At 40.5% G+C, this 21,611-nt stretch overlaps 1 protein-coding gene across 1 annotated transcript in view; it reads left to right on the top strand.

Annotated features, from left to right (window-relative positions):
* Positions 1 to 1,542: 1,542 nt before the first annotated feature.
* ABHD5 (abhydrolase domain containing 5, lysophosphatidic acid acyltransferase) overlaps positions 1,543 to 21,611 on the top strand; it is a 42,978-nt gene continuing 22,909 nt past the window's right edge. The window contains exons 1-3 of the mRNA XM_042782161.1: positions 1,543 to 1,691; positions 12,354 to 12,439; positions 19,376 to 19,748. Of these exons, the coding sequence (XP_042638095.1) occupies positions 1,543 to 1,691; positions 12,354 to 12,439; positions 19,376 to 19,748 (608 nt within the window). The remainder of the gene's footprint in view (positions 1,692 to 12,353; positions 12,440 to 19,375; positions 19,749 to 21,611) is intronic.

The following is a 21,611-nucleotide window of genomic DNA, read 5'->3' as shown; positions in this document are numbered from 1 at the left end:
GTAATCTTTGAGGAAGCAAAGCACCAGGTCTTCTCTTGCACATATCCACTGGATGCTTTTGACCTGTTGACCCTCCTTAACTGCCTAGCGCTTAACCATTGCACCACCAGGGCTCAATAGATGCGGTTAGGTTCCATAAAGGCAGGAGGTCTATTTTAATTCATTTTCCCAGCATCTAGATCAAGAGTGGCACACACTGTAGGCACACAGTACACAGGAATGAATAAACGACAAAGAGTGTATAATGACCAGGTTGTAGATTGAACCTGGGAGCTCTGGTAGTAGTGCCTAAGGCACTTGACTGCTAACCAGAAGCCTGGCGGCTCAAACCCACCAGCCACTCCTCGGTAGTTAGGTTTTGCAATCTACTTCCTAGTAGTACCGCCTGGGAAACCCAAGGAGGGGTCGCTATGAATCGGTCTGACTCCACGGCACATAACAACAACAACAACAGATTGAACCTGATGGATAAAAAGGTTGAAAACAGGTCAAGAAATGTTACATTAGAGATTCAATCTCCAGAACCCTAAATGCTTAAATACCAACTCTTTTCACTTCTCCCAAGTATATGGAGGGGAACGGGCTTTGCTGGTTTTGGTCACTACTGTAACTGCCGCGTCTAAAACAGTGCTCCGAGAATCAACAAATATTGATTGAAGGGTCCTATGAGTTGCCCTCTCGCCTTCGCACAAATGGAGGTCAAACAGCACCTCGATTTCAGCGCTTCCATTGGCCATTGCAACATCCACCAGATACTATCTTGGCTCTTCCACAGCAGAGTTCCATTTCTGTCGCCAGGATACTACCAGGTGCTCGCCCAGTGCCCAGACCTGACAGTCAATACCAGCGGGATGATGCATTATTGAAATTACTGCCTAAATGCCGGATAAACCACACCAGTTGCTCTAACTTGCCCAGTTGCCAAGCGTCAACTTTGGGCCAGATGACGCATGCGTCGTAGGTGGGCGGGGGGTGGAGATGGCCCTGTATACAAAGCGCGCGGCCGCGCCTCCAGGTCGCGCGAGTGGGCGGACGACGCATGCGCGGGCGGAGGGGTCTTAAGGACGGCGACGGCCCAGGGTGGCCCAGTCGGCCTGTCAGCCGGCTTCGAGGCACGATCTGGTGCTTACGCAGCGGTGGCGACCATGGCGGCTGAGGAGGAGGCGTTGGACTCGGCGGATCCCGGAGAGAGGTAAGTGCTGCCGGGGCTGCGCCGTACTCGAGCGCGCGCCTTCCGCGCGATGTAGATGCGGGCCTAGCGGTAGCGCTAAGGATTCGTAACTTGTTTGGGGGCCACTGGCAGTTCCGTCCTGTGTCTCTGGGCTGAGTTCGCGCAGCGCCGGGAGTTCCGACCCCGCTTTGCCCGGGCAGTCACCCGTCAGAGCTGGGCCCAGGAGGTGTCTGAGTACGACACGGGCAGCGCCGGGAGGCCGCCTTGACGCCGACCCAGAGGGGCCGCCCTGTTGTTGTGTAAGCGGTTTCGCGGGGCGGGTGGCTGAGGAAGGGTGACCTCGGCGCCCGGACCCGGGGTCTTTCTCCGCGATGGGTCGCTTTTGGGGTACGCGTGAATTCAGACTGCCCCTGCCCAGCGCTGCCGGCGAGCGATGTCTGGCCTGCCCTGGACCTGATTTGGAGTCACGAGAAACGGTCGAGTCACTTTGTGCACTTCCGAGCGTGGCTTCAGTCTCCAGGTATGCACTGTGATTGGTCCATCCTTGGGTAAGACCCAAAGTCCTGGCTGGGCTGGTCTTCCCTAAAGACTGGGGGATGGGGCGGTGCTTCCTTGGTCAAGTAAGATAGAACCAAAAATCAAACCTACTAGGGTCTTAGGTCGCTCAGTCTTCCTTCCAAGGAGTGGCTGGTGGGTTTGAGTCGCCAGTCTTGTAGTTAGCAGTCAAATGCCTTAGGCACTACGCCACCAGAGCTCCCAGGTCCACTCAGACTCGTAGAAACTCTACAGGAGGTAGTGAACGAAAGGTCTATCTACGTTTTATCTACGGAAAATCGCGCCTATAGCAAGCACTGAAATTGCGCCCCTGTCCAAATTTCTGACACTCATCTTTTAGATAACTTTACCATAATATCAGCTTAAAAGTACAAGTCAAGCTCATTAATCTTTTACTTAACACATTTTGGCTCTACATGAAAATTACAGTTGCACTTTTCACTGATGAAAATTGGGCTATGATGTGCTCAAAGTCATTTTGTTTTTCAATTTCTTCTTTTTCTACAAACTCAGTAGAACAAGATCACACGGTTTGTCTTGACCCATGGAGGTATTCCAATCTGAAAGTATTAGTTTTAACTTGCTGAATGATCTCTCACGGCTTGTGATGGAAACTGCAATGATTAACAGAAATTGCTCAGTGGCCCCCTTCAAGTGGCACCAAGGGCACCATACCTGCTATGCCTTCGGTACGCCTTTAGGTAGAACCGCCCCGTCGGATTTCCTAGCAGTAAATGTCTACGGAAGCAGACAGCCACTCTTTCTCCCACAGCGTGGCTGGTGGATTCCAACAGAAGTTCTTTTGATTAGCAGCTACCAGGGTTCCTTTGGAGTTGAGAGATAGAGATTCCAAAATCACCAAAGAAGTGGCCAGAGATAAAGGGCTGTGGAAGGGAAGAATTGGAGGTGTGGTGTATGGTTTTGAACTTAAGAACCGTTTAACTTACAAATATAGAGAGGAGGTTAACATTTAAGATAGGGGTAACAAGTTAAAAAGTAATAATTAATCTTTCAAATGGAGATGTCCCTTTGTTGCCGAGCCCCCTCCCCTTTTTGTGTGTCAGTATCTGTGATTAATTATGGCTTTATTGGAGAAGTTTGTGTGTTTCTTTAAATGAGAAGACACAGGAGGAAACTTTATTGAAGTTGAAAGATAAATAACTAATGTGAAGCTTTTTGATATATAAATATATTACATTTACGTTATTTTTTTACATGTAACTAACTTCATGTGCTTATTAGAATAAAAGTAGTGGAAGAATTAAATTGCTATGAACAATATTGCCTTATTTCTCAAGGCTAGTCATCTGTATTGGAAACTAGACAGACTAAACTAAACTAAACTCCTCTCCCCCATTTATGTTTAATTTTTTGACAATAATCTATTTTAAATGTCTAGAAATTTGCATATGGAACATAACCTAAATTAAAAAAAAATATTATTGAGTACCATGAATACAGGGATCTTTGGAAAGATACCTAAGGTAGAAAATTATGAAATACTAGAAACTAGGTTCTTCCTTTGAGTTTTGCTTGTGTGATGAATAGATCCACTGTTTTGGTTTATTGGTAACTTCCTTGTTACATGGAGGTGGGATGCTGAATGTCACATGACACAAGAAACTAACTGATAGCTTGTTCTCTTTTGTTTTGTCACAATGTTTGGCTTTTGAGCCTACTTTTGGGTATACTCTTTGGCCTGGGGGGTTGTGGGTCTTGAGAGTCCAAGGCATAAACATGAAAGTGATTGTGACTTTGGGTGATGGCTTGAGGTCTTTGGGAGCATCCTAAAAGAACTCCTTAGCAACTGACCTTACAGTTTCTAGAGGACAATGCATTTGAACAGGGCCTGTCGTCCCAACTGGTATGGCCTTCAGAACTATACCAAGCAGACAAGCAGTGAATTAGCCTGTTGCTAAGCCCCTGTGCCTGCTGGGTATTCCCCACATGTTCTTATTAAGCCTATAGTCAGTCCTGTGTGGTAGGTTTTTTTTTTTTTTTTCTCATTTTCTGGGTGAATTTGAGACTGGGAGAGCTGTTTCCCGCCAGCAAGTAGCAGGACTGGGTTGAAGTCCCCAGTAGTGTCTGGATTTGGTCTAAGGAATTTTTCCCATAGTGCTCCTGAATCACTGGGATTGAGACTCATGTGGGATGTGCTTGGCTCTTGTTTCTTTTGCTTATTTTACTGACACATCATTATTTAATCCTTGCATTGACCCAGAACACACTTCTCTTTTTTTCTTTTCTTTTTAAAGTTGGTTACTCCACAATAGAAGTATCCCAAGAGCCAAGTGGAAAAGAGCAATCTTGAATCAAGTTTCCTGTCCTTAAGATTTTTCACCTTTAGACTGGGAGATGGATTAACAAAGGAAAGGGTTATAAAACTGTCACCTGAAGGCTTTTTGGAGCAAGTTGATTCTGGTCTCTTCCTCTTAGTGAAGACAGGCATGCTTAGGAACCATTTTTATTTTCAACATCCAACCCTTTTCGTTTGCAATACAGTTGAGAAAGCTAAATGTAACAAAAGTAGGCCAGACTTCTCTGAATTACTGTGAGATTCTTCTAGAGAATGATTAAGTATGAGTTGAGCTTAGAGGAAAGCTGCCACAGATAAGAATTGCTCAGTTGCAGGATAGACTATAAAAGAGGTAGTTTGCAGCGTGGTGTGCTGGAGTTGGCTTGCACAAGCAAGCTATTGCTAAATTTTCAGGAATTTTGCCAACTGTTGGCAGCTTGAAATCAGCCATGGTGGGAGTATTTATACCATGGAAATCATCAAATGCTACAAATAAGAGATTTTCTCCCCCTACCTCTCCATGGACTGCCAGAAGAACGAACAAATCTGTCTTGAAAGAAGTACAGCCAGAAGGCTCCTTAGAAACAAGGATGGCGAGACTTCGTCACATGTACTTTGGACATGTTATGAGGAGGACATCATGCTTGGTAAAGTAGAGGGTCAGCGAAAAAGAGGAAGTCTCTAAACAGATGGATCAACACAATGGCTACAACACTAGGCTCAAACTTAGCAATGATTCTGAGGCTGGCACAGGACCGGGCAGTGTTTTGTTCTGTTGTACGTGGGGTCACTATGAGCCGGAACCAACTTGTTGGCACCTAACAGTAACCTGCCCATAAAAGTAGTTTACCAAGTTGGCACCTAACAGTAACCTCCCATAAAGGTAGTTTACCAGCATCCCACTGGGTTTACATTAGCATTAGAATGTAGTACTTTGCCTAAGGGAACTCTGGTGGCATAGTACCTAAGGCATTTGACTGCTAACCAGAAAGCTGATGGTTCAAACCCACCAGCCACTCCTCAGAAGGAAGATTGGGCAATATACTTCTGTAGTGGTACCGCCTTGGAAACCCAAGGAGGGGTCACTGTAAGTTGGATCTGAATCGAAGGCAGTGAGTTTTAGTCTTTGCCTTACAGACTAAAAAAAAAAAAAAAATTGCCAATCAAGTAGATTCCAGCTCATAGAGATAGGGGAGTTGATTTCTCTATTTTATTGTTGTTATTGTTAGATGCCATCCAGTGATTTTCAGCACATAGTGACCCCATGTGACACAGCAGAACTGTCCCTATAGAGTTTTCTTGGATGTAATCTTTACAGAATCAAATTGCCAAGTCGTCCTTCCACTGGGTGGATGGTGGATTAGAACTTCCAACCTTTGGTTAACAGCCAAGTGCTGAACTTTTGTGCCTCCAGGGCTCATTTTTTAACCCTTTGAAAGACTGCTCTCCTTCTTCCCAGCAGCTAGGTTGCTGGGAAGCTCAGTGTCTTCCTCCCTGTTGCCATCTCCCCTTCCCAAACCTTTGCTGCCTGACTTCTTTTAAGAAGTTGGGGGACTGTTCAATGCCATATCCCCATGGCCTTTTCTTTTTTCTGAGTTCTTAAGTCTTCTTGGATCCTTTTTTAGTATTTGACATTGTAATGATAGCTTCTCCTTTTTGAAATGTTTGCTTACTAGACATTCTAGCTCTTAGGGCAGTTTAGTTCTTTTCTACCTCAGACCAGTAATCACATTTATGAAGTCCTCTTGTTTTCCCCATTTTCTAAATATAGATATTTCCTAAGATTCTGACTTCATCTTTGTTTTTATTTTGGTCTCATTCCCTCACTCTCCTTGCATTGTCCTGTCTGTGGGGAGGACTGACTTCTCATCCTCATGCTAGAGCCCTCTTTTCTCTAATCACGTTCCCATTTTTGTGCCAGATATTTGCACCTGACCCCTCAAATTTAACATCTCTAGACCAGGACTTTATGTACACTTTCCTTCCCCCAAACTAAATAATACAGAATGCCCAGTTTTCCCCCTTGACTTCCCTGTTTCTAATAGGGCAGGTATGTTCTTCTGGGTCATCCAGATTCAGAACTGTAGCTTTAGTTTATGACTCCTCCTGCCCCAGTCATTGCCCCTGGATACCAAATCTGTTACTAAGTCCAGTAGATTCAAAGTCTGCAATATCTTCTTTCCACTCCCATTGCCACCTGGGAACCACCTGGCTCAGACCTTCTTTATTCCCTTTCTTGGATTACTGTAGGCTTGAAAACATTTGCCTGTACTCTCAGCGTAGCTCATTTCATTGGTTACTTTTATCTTCTAAGGAGCCACAGTCTTGTCTATAGCACAGCCACCCACATTGGCTTTCTTATATGTCCTCAACCTGCTTTGAAGCCCTCTGCAGGCAGTGGTTCACCTAGCTTTTGAGTCGTCTTTTCTCTCTGTACACTGGGCTCTAGCCAAGGTGTATCTTTCATTGTTTCAAAACATGTACCTTGCTCACCACCAATTTGTCATGTCTTGGTTCACGTTGCTTTCTCTGACCCAAAACAGACTGTAATCTCCCTTCTCTAAAGGTCCATGGTATTTTTCTAAACTTCCTCTATGACACTTATATTAATTGTATTTGGAGGTATAGTTTTTGCATATTTGCTATGTTAGCTCATTGAGGATAGGCTTTTGTTCTACATGTTTTGTAGAGCACAAGGGGCTTTCTAACTTGTGATCTTTCATTTAATTAGAAATTTTTGTTGAATTAAACACTTCAACCGTTGCGTATTAATGCTGATACAAACATTAAGATATAAAACCTCGTAGCTGATTCAGTATACATTTTGCAGTTGTGTGACTTAAATATTTTAATCTAAGATATTCAGAGGAGTCTGAATTTGAGTGCGGCAGTAATTAGGATCATGAACTTAAGTTGTTTGGGCAGGTTAGGCATAAGATTCTATTCCTTGACCTTGAATGAACCAACCCATGCTTCCCGGTTTGCCTGTTCTCCTGAATACCAGGCAAACCAAAAAAACCAAACTTACTGCTGTCAAGTCGATTTAACTCATAGTAACACCACCTTGGGTTTCAGAAGCTGTATCTCTACGGAAGTAGGTTGCCCAGTCTTCCTTCCGAGAAGTGGCTTGTGGGTTTGAACTGCTAGCCTTCTGATTAGCAGTCAAATGCCTTAGGTACTAGACCAGCAAATTCAGATTTCAGGCCTCTGACAAAGAACTTGTTAACAAAAGATTGCAAAGTCCCAGGAATGATCCACTTAATAAAAACACTGGATAATAAATTTCAGTATTACAGAAGTCTCTAAATTAGTCCTTAAGGATTTGACCTATATTGTTTTTAAGAGCTGTTCTGAAACATTATATTGGTTTAAACATAGCTTTGGAAAATTGCTAGATTCTGTAATACCCTAATCTGATTGTGCCATAAAACAAATTGTATGGAGAGGTGATTTTATTAAAAGTGGTTATTGAGTTTAAGACCTAAGATTTTTAGTTATCCCTTTTTATTTTGGTTATGTATGGGCATGAACTTATTGAGAGCTGACACAAAAAAATGTTTCATAGCTGTTAAGAAATGTAAATAGAAAAGTATACCTGTAGCTTTTTCCAGTGTGTTTGATGACACTCATGTAGGTGTCTGACTCCAGAATGGATTGTTTTCTGTTTGCGGGAAGGTAGGAAACAATTAGAGGAAAAGTATGGCTAGCACATGACTGTATCTCAAACAATGATTCTCCAACCCTAGTTCTTTTAAAGTTACAGGTTAGAGATGAAGGGGGAAAAAATGTTAAAAGACTGTTAGTAAATATGTTAAAATATACTGAAAGCTTGTGTTGTCATTGATGTAACTGTTATCGATAATTTGAGTCATTGGAGTATCATTTATATAAAATTAAATGGAATGTTAGCCATTTAATAGTTGTATGAGGTAAACTTTTTTTAAATTCTTTTTCCAAAAAACAGGATTTAAGGTCAGTTCCCAGGGAAGAAGGCCTTTATTTGCTTAAGTGTTATAATTTCTAATTTGGAGCTTTTAAATCTTTCATTAGTTGAGGAATTATTTCAGAGGAATATATATATATTCACATCCCTAATTGTGTATTTATAATAAAAATCAAAACTTTATAGTTTCTTTAAATGAGACAGCATATTATTCTTAGAGTAGTTTATGAAACAGCAGTGGTAAGTTTTTTTCCTCTTGATAAAACTAGTATAGGGATGGAAGCCATTTAAAACAAAATTATAATCTAATGAAATACTCTTTACTTATAACCTAATTAGAAATGTTATTTAAGTGGCCAAGAGTGTGTGGAAATTGGCCAGACTGCTGTACATTTTCTTCAGAATACTTTGAAATATCTTTCACTGTTTCCCAACATTTATAGATTGTGCAATTCAGGTTTAGTAATACTATAGATCATCAAATGCCTTAGAGAACAAAACAGGCATTACCCGGAAATTTAAATGTTGATGGCATGTATTATGTTAATGATAATATTTTTTAAAATAATTAGGTAGAAATTGAAGGGAAAGAAAAATCTGTGTGTTGTCTTAAACTTTGGATACTTACAATTAGATTCTTAAGTAAACTTTATTAGTATGTTAAGCACAACTTTTTTTTTTAACTTTCCTTAGCGTCCTTCCTACTTCCGTAGTGATACTGCCTCAGAAACCCAAGGAGGGGTCGCTATGAGTCGGGGTCGACTCGACGGCAAACAACAACAACAACAGTGTGGTTTTAAGCCTTGGTGGTGCAGTGTAAACTCAGCTGCTAACCCTCCTGGTTAGGTTAGGTCAGAGGTTTGAACACACCAGCCACTCTGTGGGAGAAAGAAGAAACAAACAGTCTGCTCCGGTAAAGATTACAACCTTGGAAACCCTATGGGGCAGTTCTACTCTGTCCTATAGGGTTACTGTGAGTTGGAATTCACTCAACAGCAATGTGTTTCTCTGAGTTAAGTGGCTCATAAGGAGACAAGACAATCCCATCTCTTGAAAATTTGTTTTGTAAAGAGTGGTAAGTTGATAGAGCTAGGCATAATTCTTAAATTACAGGCTGATATTTAACACTAGTGCTTTGTGCGTAAATATTCAGAGTCTGAATTATTTTTTGAATATAATAGTTTTTTTTTTTTTTTCCCCCTAAAGCCTGAAACAAAGATTACATTTCTGTTTTCTTTGTCCCAGCTTGTCTATGATGTCATTGGGGCAATAATAAATTTATTTATTTAGTACTGACCTCTGATTCTCTTTGGCAAAGAACTGCTGTGATTTGAGGAATATTTAAGAAAATCTATGAAACTTAGTTGTAAGTAACTTCTTTTTGGTGCTAGTTTGTATTTTTAAAGTCTAACATGGGTCTTGATGGCCATTTAAGAAAGCCTCAGCTTAATAGTTCACTTCTTTAAAAAAAAATGCTCTAAAGATCATGAGATTCTTTTAATTTCCTGTTAACTAACTGCTTTTTTTTCCAACAATTGAAAAATTGTTGAATTGAAAGCTTCACTACTGAAGCCATAAATCATTTTTCCTCAATAATTTCTAAATATGTATAGGCTTACAAACAGACTGATATTAATAATGTTTTCTATCATGTTTATACCTTTATAAAAAGTTACATATAACATTTATAGGGGAGGCTGAGAATTCTTATCCTGTTAATGTAGAAGGTTTGAAACTGGCAGCAAAGAGCATTAGAGTAGAGCTTCATCACAATGCAAATTATGTATCCTCAGACATTCTTTTCTTCAAATACTGTCTCCAAAATATAACTGCATGCTGTGAAAACCTGACCAAATACATCCACTTTTTGTCCTGCTCCTTAATCCTGTTTATGTATGTATGTACAATGTGTGAATGTCTGTGTGTGTGTGTGGTACTGTTGACCTAGGAAGGTCTCATATCTAAAGACAAAAAGAGGCAAGAAGAAAGTTAGAAGGTAGATAAAAAGAAATAACTTATTTATTTGGGAAAAAAAAAAAAAAAGGTATGCAGATTATGCTTACCCAGTAAGCATAATGCTTCTGATTTTCTGATTGTCTTACTATATTGTTTGTTCAGTTGATTATCTTTTTCCTGATTCTCCTCTGGTATCAACACTTGTTAGTTTTGTTTTTTGTTTTTTATTTGAGGGGAGGAGATTCAGATCCTTACCCCACCCAATCTCCTATTCAATAACCTGTGGCACTGTAAGTGCCCATCTGCCTGCCTTCTACTTCTGTTATTTATTTCTTATGCCCAAGTCCTTCAGTTCACATTCATAAACAGTTACCAAGCACTGTCATGACCACCAGCCAGTTAGTATGTTTGGCACTGAGGATATGAGGATGATATTAACATGGGTCAAGCAATGCAGTAAGACAGATAAAATGTATAGAAATTTGTAAATAAATAATCACAACAGTAGTAATTATATCTGTAACAAGGGCCAGAAGAGTGCTTTAATGACCTCTGCCCTTGGCATCAGGGTGAAGGACAGTATCTCAGAAGAGGTGAGGGAAGATATTCTTGGCAGAAGGAAGAGCTATGCAAAGTCATGTTGTTGTTGTTGTTATGTGCCATCGAGTAGGACCCGACTCATAGCAACCCCTCCTTGGGTTTCTGAGGCAGTATCACTACGGAAGTAGATTGCCCCATCTTCCTTCCGAGGAGTGACTGGTGTCATAGAGGCATAAAATAGTTTTAGGATCTATGAGATACTGAAAAATACAAGTGCAAGACAGATTGGGAAGGAGTAGACTGTGGATGGATTGTAGAGTGCCTTCTGGAAATGTCTAAGGAAAGTAGACTTTATTCCCTAAGTAGGTAATAAGAAACTCTGTAGGTATTTTAAGTAAGATAATTACTTGAGAAAGAGGGACTTTGGAGTCATTCAGAATTGAATTCAGGTCTTTTCTTGTGTCATTTACTTACTAGTTGTGCACTGTTGGTCCTGATGCTTAACATTTCTGAAACTCAGCTTTCGCATCTATGAAATGTGGATAACTTGGACTAGAAATACCTTGGATGTTGAGTGACGTGATCATTCAACCAACAATTTATTTGAGTGCCTGTTATATGTAACACAGAGAAATTCTGCAAGGAATGGAAAGTAGTAGGATGAGTCTGCAAAGCTAGAAGAAGCTGGATGCTGGATTGACCCTTCCAAAACTGAGCACATTTCTCTACTATCATTATTGTTCTTATTTTCCTGTGTTGTTGATCATTACCAGTGGCACCTAAGGCAGACTGGAAGTTTTTCTCTATTATGCCATCTTTACATTCAACCAACCATCAAATCCAGCTCGTTTACTTACTAAATATTCCTTGACCTGATCTCACCTCTGTCCCTATTGCTGAAGACTTGGGTCAGGCCCTAATCATTTGGAATCTTCAGTAGTTGGCCTCACTTTCTCTTCTAATTCATTCATTCACCAGAAAGTTCTCAATTTTAAGTCCACCACTGTGTGTTGAGCCCTTGCTAGCTGTCACATGGCATCATGAAGCTATACACTGCCTCAGATTTTTGCTGTGCCCCTGCAGTCTGCTGCTACCTGGTTGTTAAGATGACCTCTCTTCTGGACCCCTCTGCTGTCAAAGGGTGTCAGCGACAGCCCTCCCAAGACTTTCCTCTCCTGTTGCCTCAGGCCTGCTTCCTCATTCAGTTCTGCTGACTTCTGAAAGATGCTAGGTCATTCTCTTCATCTACTGTTTGCTGGAATCCAAAGCTTTTTTGGTTTTCCATTTAATGGTTAACCAGTTGGACTTACGCAACCCACTGCATTTTTATAGCGGTGTGTTACTACTGTTTTCCCTGAGATGTGAAGTCTTTTTTTCCCTAAAGTTTCTTTTCACACACCCTCCACACACACACACACACACACACACACACACCAGGTACCTTTTCGGTGCTAATGAACCTACTCATGGTCTCTAGCTATTTTTGTGCTTCTACCCTAATAGGAGTGACTTTTTTTTCTTTTGTTATTCTGCCCATTTTTATTCCCTACATAATTATTTGGAATCTGACTATGCCTATGGAGCAGTTCTACCCTGTACATATGGGGTCCCCGTGAGTTGGAATGACTCCATGGCAACTAACAGCAACAAACTTCCCTGAACATAAGATGCACTTTTATATGTACTTTGTAGATATCAAATATCTGAAGTCAAATATCTGTATCCCAGTACTAAGTATGATGCCTTGCACCTATAAGTGCTTTTCATCACATATACCTGCACCATCACAAAGGCAGTAAGTTCCTTATTCTGCTTTTCCTCTCCATATATAACCATTGGACATTGAGAGAAGTGTTAACTCACCTATTTGCATTTTGTTTTTGATGCCGTAGGTCAGGATGGCTAACTGGTTGGCTTCCCACATGGTGCCCTACGTCTTCACTACACCTTAAAGAAGCTGAAGAAAAAATTTTAAAATGTAAGATTTTCTTCTTGTAAGTTAACTGAGCTATTTGTTAAAATAAACCTGATGTATTGCATTACCCCGAAACTGGAGATAAGGTATTGTGGTGTATTAGTTAGGAAAATAACTTTTTTTCCTCTTTTTGTGTGTCATCAGCAAGCACAGCAATGTGTGGGGCAGTGTTTCTCAAACATTTTGGTCTTAGGACCTTTTATACTTTTAAAACTGGAGAACTTTGTTTATAGGCTATAAACAAACAAACAAACAAAAAAAAACCCACAAACCAACCCACTGCCATTCAGTTGATTCTAACACAGCAACCCTATAGAACAGAGTAAAACGCCCCCATAGGTTTTCGTGGAAGCAGACTGCCACATCTTTCTCACACAGAGTGGGATGGCTTTGAATCACTGACCATTAGCAGCCAAGCACTTAACTATTATGCTACCAGGGCTGTAGCTTACAATATTTACCATATTGGAAATTAAAACTGAGTACTGGCAGACCTTGGATGATGAACAAGATCTGTTCCTAACTGTGTCTTCAAGTCTTTAAGTGGAATTTGTAAGTGAGTCCGGAACAGGGACATATGGTTCTTATTTAGCCTTACTTTAGTGCAAGGGAAGGCGATCTAGTGGCACAGTGATTAAAGCATTGGGCTGCTAACCAGAAGGTCAGTGGCTCAAACTCACCAGCCTCTGAGCTACAAAAAGAAGATGCAGTCTGTTTTCGTAAAGATTCACAGCCACGGAAACAATATGGTGAAGTTCTATTCTGTCCTGTAGGATCACTATGAGTCAGAATCAACTCAGTGGAAATGGAGTTTTTTTTGGTTAATTCAAGAAAGCTTTTCATTGATTTTTAAAAGCTTCACATGCAGCAAGCACAGGTGATTGTGATGAAGAATTTGTTTCAAAAAGGGGTTGGTTCAGTCATTTCAAAGTGAGGGCAGATTTCCATAACATTAAAGGGCAGGCAGACTAACAGGTGAGGTAGGCAGGGGACAGCCCCCAAGGCAGCAGGGAATAGCAGCAAACAGGGCCAGCAGGAACAGGTAGTGGGTAGTGCCCAGGAAATGAGCGGAGCAGTTATAACAGCTAAGGGAGACAAACTTGTCTGTTGGTTTCTCATACTGTGATGGTTTGCACGTTGCTATGAGGCTGGAGGCTGTGCCAGCAGGGCTGCACATGGTGGACCAGTTTCGGTGCAGCTTCCAGACTGAGACAGACTTGGAAGAAGGAAGAGGCCATCCACTTCTCAAAGAATTGGCCAGTAAAAACCTTATGAATGGTAGTGAAACACTGTCTGATATATTACTGGAAATTTTTATGAATAGCCCTGAAACATTGTCTGATACAGTGCTGGAAGATGAGCCCCTCAGGTCAGAAATTACTCAAAATATGACTGGGAAAGACCTGCCTCATCAGATTAGAGCCTACCTTAATGATATGGATAAAATAGAGCTTTTGGGGCCTCCATTTGCTGAAGTGGCATGACTCAATATGAGAAGAAACAGCTCCAAACATCCCTTAATAATGATTGAATGTATGAAATATGAATCTGGGAAAATGAGAAGTTGTCAAAAATGAAATGGAACCATGAAGATTGATATCCTAGGAATTATTGAGCTGAAATGGACCAGTTTCGGCCATTTTGAATAAGATAACCATATGATCTACTATAACAGGAATGACAAATTGAAGAAAAATGGTGTGACATTCATCATCACAAAAAATATTTCAAGATCTATCCTGAAGTACAATGCTGTCACTGATAGAGTAATATCCATACGCCTACAAGGAAAGCCAGTTGATACCACTATATTCAAATTTATGCACCAACTACTAAAGCCAAAAATAAGGAAATTGAAGATTTTTACCAACTTTTACAGTCTGAAATTGACCAAACATGCAATCAAGATGTGTTGATAATCACTGGTGACTGGAATGCAAAAGTTGGAAATGAGAAGAATCACTGGTAGTTGGAAAATTTGGCCTTGGAGATAGAAATAATGCTGGAGATTGCATGATAAAATTTTGCAAGACCAACGACTTATTCATTGCAAATACTTTTTTTCAACAACACAAATGGTGGTGGTACATGTGGACCTCACCAGACAGAGTGCACAGGAATCAGATTGACTACATCTGTGGCAAGAGGTGATGGAGAAGCTCAATCTCTATAGCCAAAAGAAGGCCAAGAGCTGATTGTGGAACCAACCATCAACTGCTCATTTGCAAGTTCAAGTTGAAGTTGAAGACAATTAAAACAAGTCCGTGAGAGCTAAATATGACCTTGATTATATCCCTCCTGAATTTAAGACCATTTAAAGAATAGATTTGATGCATTGAACACCAGTGGCCAAAAACCAGAGGAATTGTGGGATGACTTCAAGAACATCATCCATGAAGAAAGCAAAAGGTCATTAAAAAGGCAGGAAAGGAAGAAAAGACCAAAATGGATGTCAGAAACTCTGAAACTTGAGCGAAGAGTAGCTAAAGCAAATGGAAGAAATGACAAGATAAAAGAGCTAAACAGAACATTTCAAAGAGCAGCTTGAGAAGACAGTCAATTATTATAATGAAATGTACAAAGACATAGAGTTGGAAAAACAAAAGGGAAGAAAATGCTCAGCATTTCTCACACTAAAGAACTGAGGAAAAATTTAAGCCTTGAGTTGCAATATTGAAAGATTCTTTGGGCAATACATTGAATGATGCAAGAAACATTAAAAGAAGCTGGAAGGCATACACAGAGTCACTGTACCAAAAAGAAGTGGTTGATGTTCTTCCATCTCAGAAGGTGGCATATAATCAAGAACCTATGGTATTGAAGGAAGAAATTGAAGCTGCACTGAGGAATGTGGCAAAGAACAAGGCTCCAAGAATTGATGGGATACCCATTGAGATGTTTCAACAAATGGATGCCATGCTGGAGGCACTTACTCAGCTATGCCAAGAGATTTGGAAGAGAACTACCTGGCCAACTGACTGGAAAAGATCCACATTTGTACCTATTCCAAAGAAAGGTGATCCCACAGGATGTGGAACTTATCGAACAATATCATTAATATCATACACAAGTAAAATCTTACTGAAGATAATTCAAAAACGGTTACAGCAGTTTATTGACAGAGAACTTCCATAAATGCAAGCTGGAGTCAGAAGAGGATGTGGAACAAGGGATATCATTGCTGATGTCAGATGGCTCTTGGCTCAAAGCAAAGAATACCAGAAGGATATTTACTTGTGTTTTATTGACTATGCAAAGGCATTTGATTGTGTGGGTCATAACAAATTATGGATAACATTGAAAAGAATGGGAATTCCAGAACACTTAATTGTGCTCATGAGGAACTTGTACATAGACCAGGAGGCTGTAGTTCAAACAGAACAATGGGACACTGTATGGTTTAAAATCAAGAAGGGAGTGTGTTAGGGTTGTATCCTTTCACCATACTTGTTCAATCCATATGCTGAACAGATAATTTGAGAAGCTGAACTATATGAAGAAGAACATGGCATCAGGATTAGAGGAAGACTCATTAACAACCTGCATTATGCAGATGACACAACTTTGCTTGTTGAAAATGAGGATGACTTGAAACACCTACTGACAAAGATTGAAGACTACAGTCTGCAGTATGGATTACACTTCAATATAAAGAACACAGAAGTCCTCACAATGGGACCAATAAGCAGCATCATGATAAATGGAGAAAAGATTGAAGTTGTCAATGTTACTTGGTTCTACAATCAATACCAGTGGAAGAAATCAAGATATCAAATGTCATATAGCATTGGGCAAATCTGCTGCAAAGGACCTCTTTCAGGTGTTGAGGAGCAAGGATGTTTCCTTGAAAACTAAGGTGTGCTTCACACAAGCCATGGTATTTTCAGTCACCTCATATGGGTTTGAGAGCTGGACAATGAAAAAGGAAGACTGAAGAAAAGTTGATGCTTTTGAGTTGTTGTGTTGGCAAAGAATGCTGAAAGTACCATGGACTGCTAAAAGAACTAACAAATCTGTCCTGGAAGAAGTACAGCCGGAATGCTCCTTGGAAGTGAGAATGGCCAGACTTCGTCTCACCTACTTTGGTCATGTTGTAAGAAGGGACCATTCCGTGGAGAAGGATATCATGCTTGGCAAGTGGAGGGACAACAAAAAACGGGGAGGCCCTCAACAAGATGGATTGACACAGTGGCTGCAATGATGGGCTCATGTATAGCAAAGATCATGGAGCTGGCATAGGACTGGGCAGTGTTTTCGTTCTGCTGTACATGGTCGCTATGAGTCAGAGATGACTCAATGGCACCTAACAACAACAACAAAGGGCATGTAGGAGTTGGTGTTAAGTTGGGCTTTCCTAACCGGGGACTGCCTGTAATGGAATAATATGCTAATTTATTAATAATACCTATCACAGGTTAAAATAAATAACATTTGTAAAACAAATAACTACTTCACAAAAAATTTTGTGAGAAGAGTGGTATTGTTCCATGTTTGCAAATTTCTTTAATGTCCAGCTTAACGTAAGACAGCTGGATTCTCTTACCAGCTTCTGCATTCAGTCTGTTGGGGAATCACATATATGATCTCTGGAAGGTACTGTAAACTCATGAAAGAATGAAACAAAAGGCAAAGTCTTAGTATTCTTATAAAAATGATCTTGACCTTGTGGACCTCCTGAAGGGTGTCAGGGACCCTCAAGAGGTCTGAGACTACACTTTGAGAACAGGCCTTAGGTGAGCATCTGTGTTCCAAAGCAAATTGTTCTTTGCCATGGTGTCTGGTGCTAAAACAGGCTGTGCCTTGTATAGTGGGACAAACATGGAACTGGAACTAGGGAACTGGTTCTAGGCCCAGATCTGCAACCAGGTGGCTATAGGATCTTAAGCAAATCACTTTTTTCAGCTTCAGGTTACTTAACTTATAAAATGAGGGAGTAGGAGGAACCCTAGTGATGCCAACAGTTAAGTACTTGGCTGCTAACTGAAAGGTCAGTGGTTTGAACTACCAGCCACTTCAAGGGAGAAAGACCTTGGGATCTGCTTAGAAAATCTTGTGGAGTGGTTCTACTTTGTCACATGGGATTGCCATGAATTAGAATCAACTGTACAGCGTACAACATGACAACAGGATAATCCTTACTCAGAATTTCTTCTGATGTTGACATTCTAGGAGTCCTTAAGTCTACATTTAAAAGTAACGTGGTAACCTTTTTTATTTCTTATGAACACAGAAGTTTACCCAAATTTCTACCATCAGTACAATTTCCAGGCATCTGTGGGTGTACTTTTAGACAGTGGTGTTGTGCATTCTTGTCCTGCTGAAGCCATTAAGAGAAGGCTATTATATAGTGCAGTTCCCATACACGATTATGGTGTATGTATACGGAACAGATGTGTGTCCACTTCTGTTTTCCAGAGCTTCACATGAGGTAATTGAGTAGAGAATTGGATCCATTTGAGATTTCATTCTCTTTACCACAAATAATTTTTTTTTGTTGTTTATGCATTTGAATGATTCATGAGTAAATGACCATAACTGGACATATCTATAAGAAAAAAAAAATTACCCATCTTACATAGATTTTTAATATGAAAATGAGTTTCTACCCACTTCATATACGTGGGTAATCCTATTCCTTATAAAGCTTTAGAAAGTTGTCATTATCGCTCCCTAAATAAAAAAGATTCTTGTGAGGAGATACCCAATTCATGTATTTACTAAACATAATGATTTGCTACTGAATTAAGTACTTGCTAGGTTCTGTGGAGGGAGCTCTGGTAGCATAGTGGCTAAGGCACTTGACTGCTAACCAGAAGGCTGGCGGTTCAAACCCACCAGCCACTCCTCGGAAGGAAGGTTGGGCAATCTACTTCCATAGTGAGACTGCCTCGGAAACCCAAGGAGAGGTCACTGTGAGTCGGGTCCTACTCGATGGCACATAACAACAAGATTCTGTGGATGCAAATAAGAGTGAGAATCAGCCCCTACTCCAGTATCAGACATGAAAGCCAATTAATACAGTAGAGTGAATGCTCTAATAAATGTTACAGATGTTTCCTCTTTGCTGCCATTATCTGGATACAGAACCTGAGAATGCTTCTTCAGTTAAAGAACAAAACTGGTTCTCTTGTGTTTTGTCCACTGCAGCTGAATATACACAAATAATTTATAGGTACATCTGAAGTATAGCTATTCAGTTGTCATAATTTTATGTAAACGAATTTCAAGTTAGTTTCTTCTTTAGTCTTTTTTTTTTTTGCTGCATTTAAATTATTTAGTCCCACAGCATTGAAGATAGGTTAGAGTTTTTATTTACAAAACTGTAATTATTTGCAATTTGTAGGGAAACTGTGAGACTTGGAACTTAGGTTACCTGGCACCTCCCGCTGAGGAGTTCCTACCATATCCTGCCAACATTTTCCTAGTAAGTTTTGAAATGACTTAAGATTTCAGTTACATGTTTAATACAGACACTATTAATCCTCCCCTAAAGTTATAGTTATTCTTTAGGGAAAAATGTTTCATTCAAGTCTGACTTCAATTTTCAGTGTTTAATCTTGCAAATTCAAGGTATTGTGATTTTGTTATTGCCTTCAAAGCCAAGGACCTTAAAACAAATGGATATAGGACCACTAAGTTCTTAGCGTATAATAATACCCTCATTTGGTAGATGTGGAAAGAAGTCCAAGGAGGTACTGTGACATACCAAAAGAGCTTTGCCACAGGAGGTGCTTCCCACTTAGACGTATAACGTGGTGATCAAGAATTACTTGATTCAATACAAATGTACATTTTTTAAAAATTATAAATTAATAAAGGCTAAAATCTTACACTTAGATACCAGATGGTTTCTAGATGATTAATTTTTTATTTCTCTGCAAATACTCCCCTTCTCAGGAGTAGTGAAGCTAAGCAGAATTTCTCTTATGTTTTCATTAGGTGTTCCCTGCACATACAAAAAAGAACCAGTTCATATATCTAATGGAAATAAAATATGGACACTGAAATTCTCTTATAATATTCAAAATAAGACACCACTTGTCCTCATCCATGGTTTTGGAGGAGGGCTTGGACTCTGGGTATTAAATTTTGAAGATCTTTGCACCAATAGGCCTGTCTATGCATTTGACCTCTTGGGCTTTGGAAGAAGTAGTAGACCCAGGTTTGACAGTGATGCAGAAGAAGTGGAGAATCAGTTTGTGGAATCCATTGAAGAGTGGAGATGTGCCCTAGGACTGGACAAAATGATCTTGCTTGGACACAACCTGGGTGGGTTCTTAGCTGCTGCTTACTCACTGAAGTATCCACTAAGGTAAGTGATGGTGACTGTTCTGGCTACCTAGTGCCATTCTGACAAGAATATACCACAAATGGGATGGCCTTAACAAACAGGAGTTTATTCTTACAATTTGGAGGCTTTAAGTCCAAGTTCAAAGTGTCAGGCTCTAGGGGCTGGGTGAAAGCCCCTCAACCTTGGGGTCCAGCTCTGCCTCCTCCTCCCAGCCCCCTGGAGCTAGAGGCATTTCTTCACTCAGACAGCTGTTAGCTGAGGCTGAGAAGCCCCAAGGTTGACAAGTCAAAAGGCACAGTCCCGATGTTCCCAAACCACATGGCAGGCCATTAACTTAAGTCCATTGTAAGTCCCAAGGTCAGCAGAGCATAGCAGGCTGCTGAGCAACTACACAGCTACATGCAGGGTCCAAGCGTGCCATAGGCTAGGGACCATTCCCAAGGCTTCTCCTTACATACAGGAAGCAGACCACATCCCAAAGGCAGCTACTCAGCTGCTTGTGGTAGATCCCACCATGGAGTTGATGGCCAGTCTCATCATGAGCAATAACTAACACCAGCTGCCCAGCCACTCAACCAGGCCTAGCCAAGTTGACATACAAACATAACCATCACAGTGACAGAAAAGAGAGGGATTATAAATGCAGCATCACATATTGGTCTCTAGTACCCATCTCTGGTGGCTGTTGGTATCTGAGTCTTACAAAGTGTTCTCTTAAAAGATCATATAGACCAAATAGCCACAACTGATGGCCAACTCAGTGGCTGAAATAACAATATTGAATTTGCCTATTAACGTTCTTTGTAGAAGGCTTGAGAAAGGACTTTGTTTGTTAATTTAGAATGTATAAAACTTAAACCACAAGTACAAATGGTTGTGGTATTTATTGTTGTTATTATCATTAAACCTGTAGTTATAGGCAGGCTTTTCCTAAAGTCTAGTAAGCTGTAATGGGAAAAAATGTTAGGAATTAGATGCTAAGCCAGATTCTAAGGCTATCTTTGTGATTTAGAACAAATTGCTTACATCCTAAGCTTTAGTTTCATCGTCTCTACAGAAAATGTACCTATCTTGTTATAAGGCACAGTCGAATTGGTTCCAATTCATAGAGACCCTATTTACAATAGAATGAACCACTGTCCGGTCTTGCACTATCCCCACAGTCGTTACTGTATTTGAGCCAATTTTTGCAGCCATAGTATCAATCCATCTCATTGAGGGTTCTCCTCTTTTTCACTGACCGTCTACTTTACCAAGCATGATGTCCTTCTCCAGGGACTGGTCCTTCCAAACTATGTGTCCAAACTATGTGGGATGAAGTCTCACCATCCTCGCTTCTAAGCAACATTCTGGCTGTACTTCTTCCAAGAAAGATTTGTTTGTTCCTCTGGAAGTCCATGATGTATTTAGTATTCTTCACCAACACCACAATTCAAATGCATCAATTCTTCTTTGGTCCAGCTTTCCCATGCTGAGACGATATGAGACAATTGAAATATCATGAGTTGTGTCATGCACACCTTAGTCTTACAGGGACATCTTTCTTTTTAGCGCTTTTGCAACAGATTTGCCCAATGCAGTACATCATTTGATTTCTTCTTTTTTTTTTTAATTGTGATTTGGGTGAAGATTTACAGAGCAAATTCACTTTCCATACAACAGTTCACATACATTTTGTCTCATGACATTGACCGCAGTTTACCACAATGCAACAGCTCCCCTCCCACTTCCTCCCCATAGTTACCTCTTCCTAGTGTCCATCCCTCCATGCACTCCTGCCCCCTGAGTTGTCTCCCTGTGCATAAGCAGCCCTTCTTTCTCCCATGATTGTTCTCTCCAAGGAGTGTATCTACTTGAGGTAAAATGTTCAGCTCATATGCCTGT

Source organism: Orycteropus afer, unplaced genomic scaffold (assembly GCF_000298275.1).
Source record: "Orycteropus afer afer isolate SDZICR_OR568_19922 unplaced genomic scaffold, OryAfe1.0 scaffold00250, whole genome shotgun sequence".
Lineage (NCBI taxonomy): Eukaryota > Metazoa > Chordata > Mammalia > Tubulidentata > Orycteropodidae > Orycteropus > Orycteropus afer.
The sequence above is the reverse complement of the archived record's forward strand: the minus strand, read 5'-3'. Positions and strand labels throughout refer to the sequence as shown.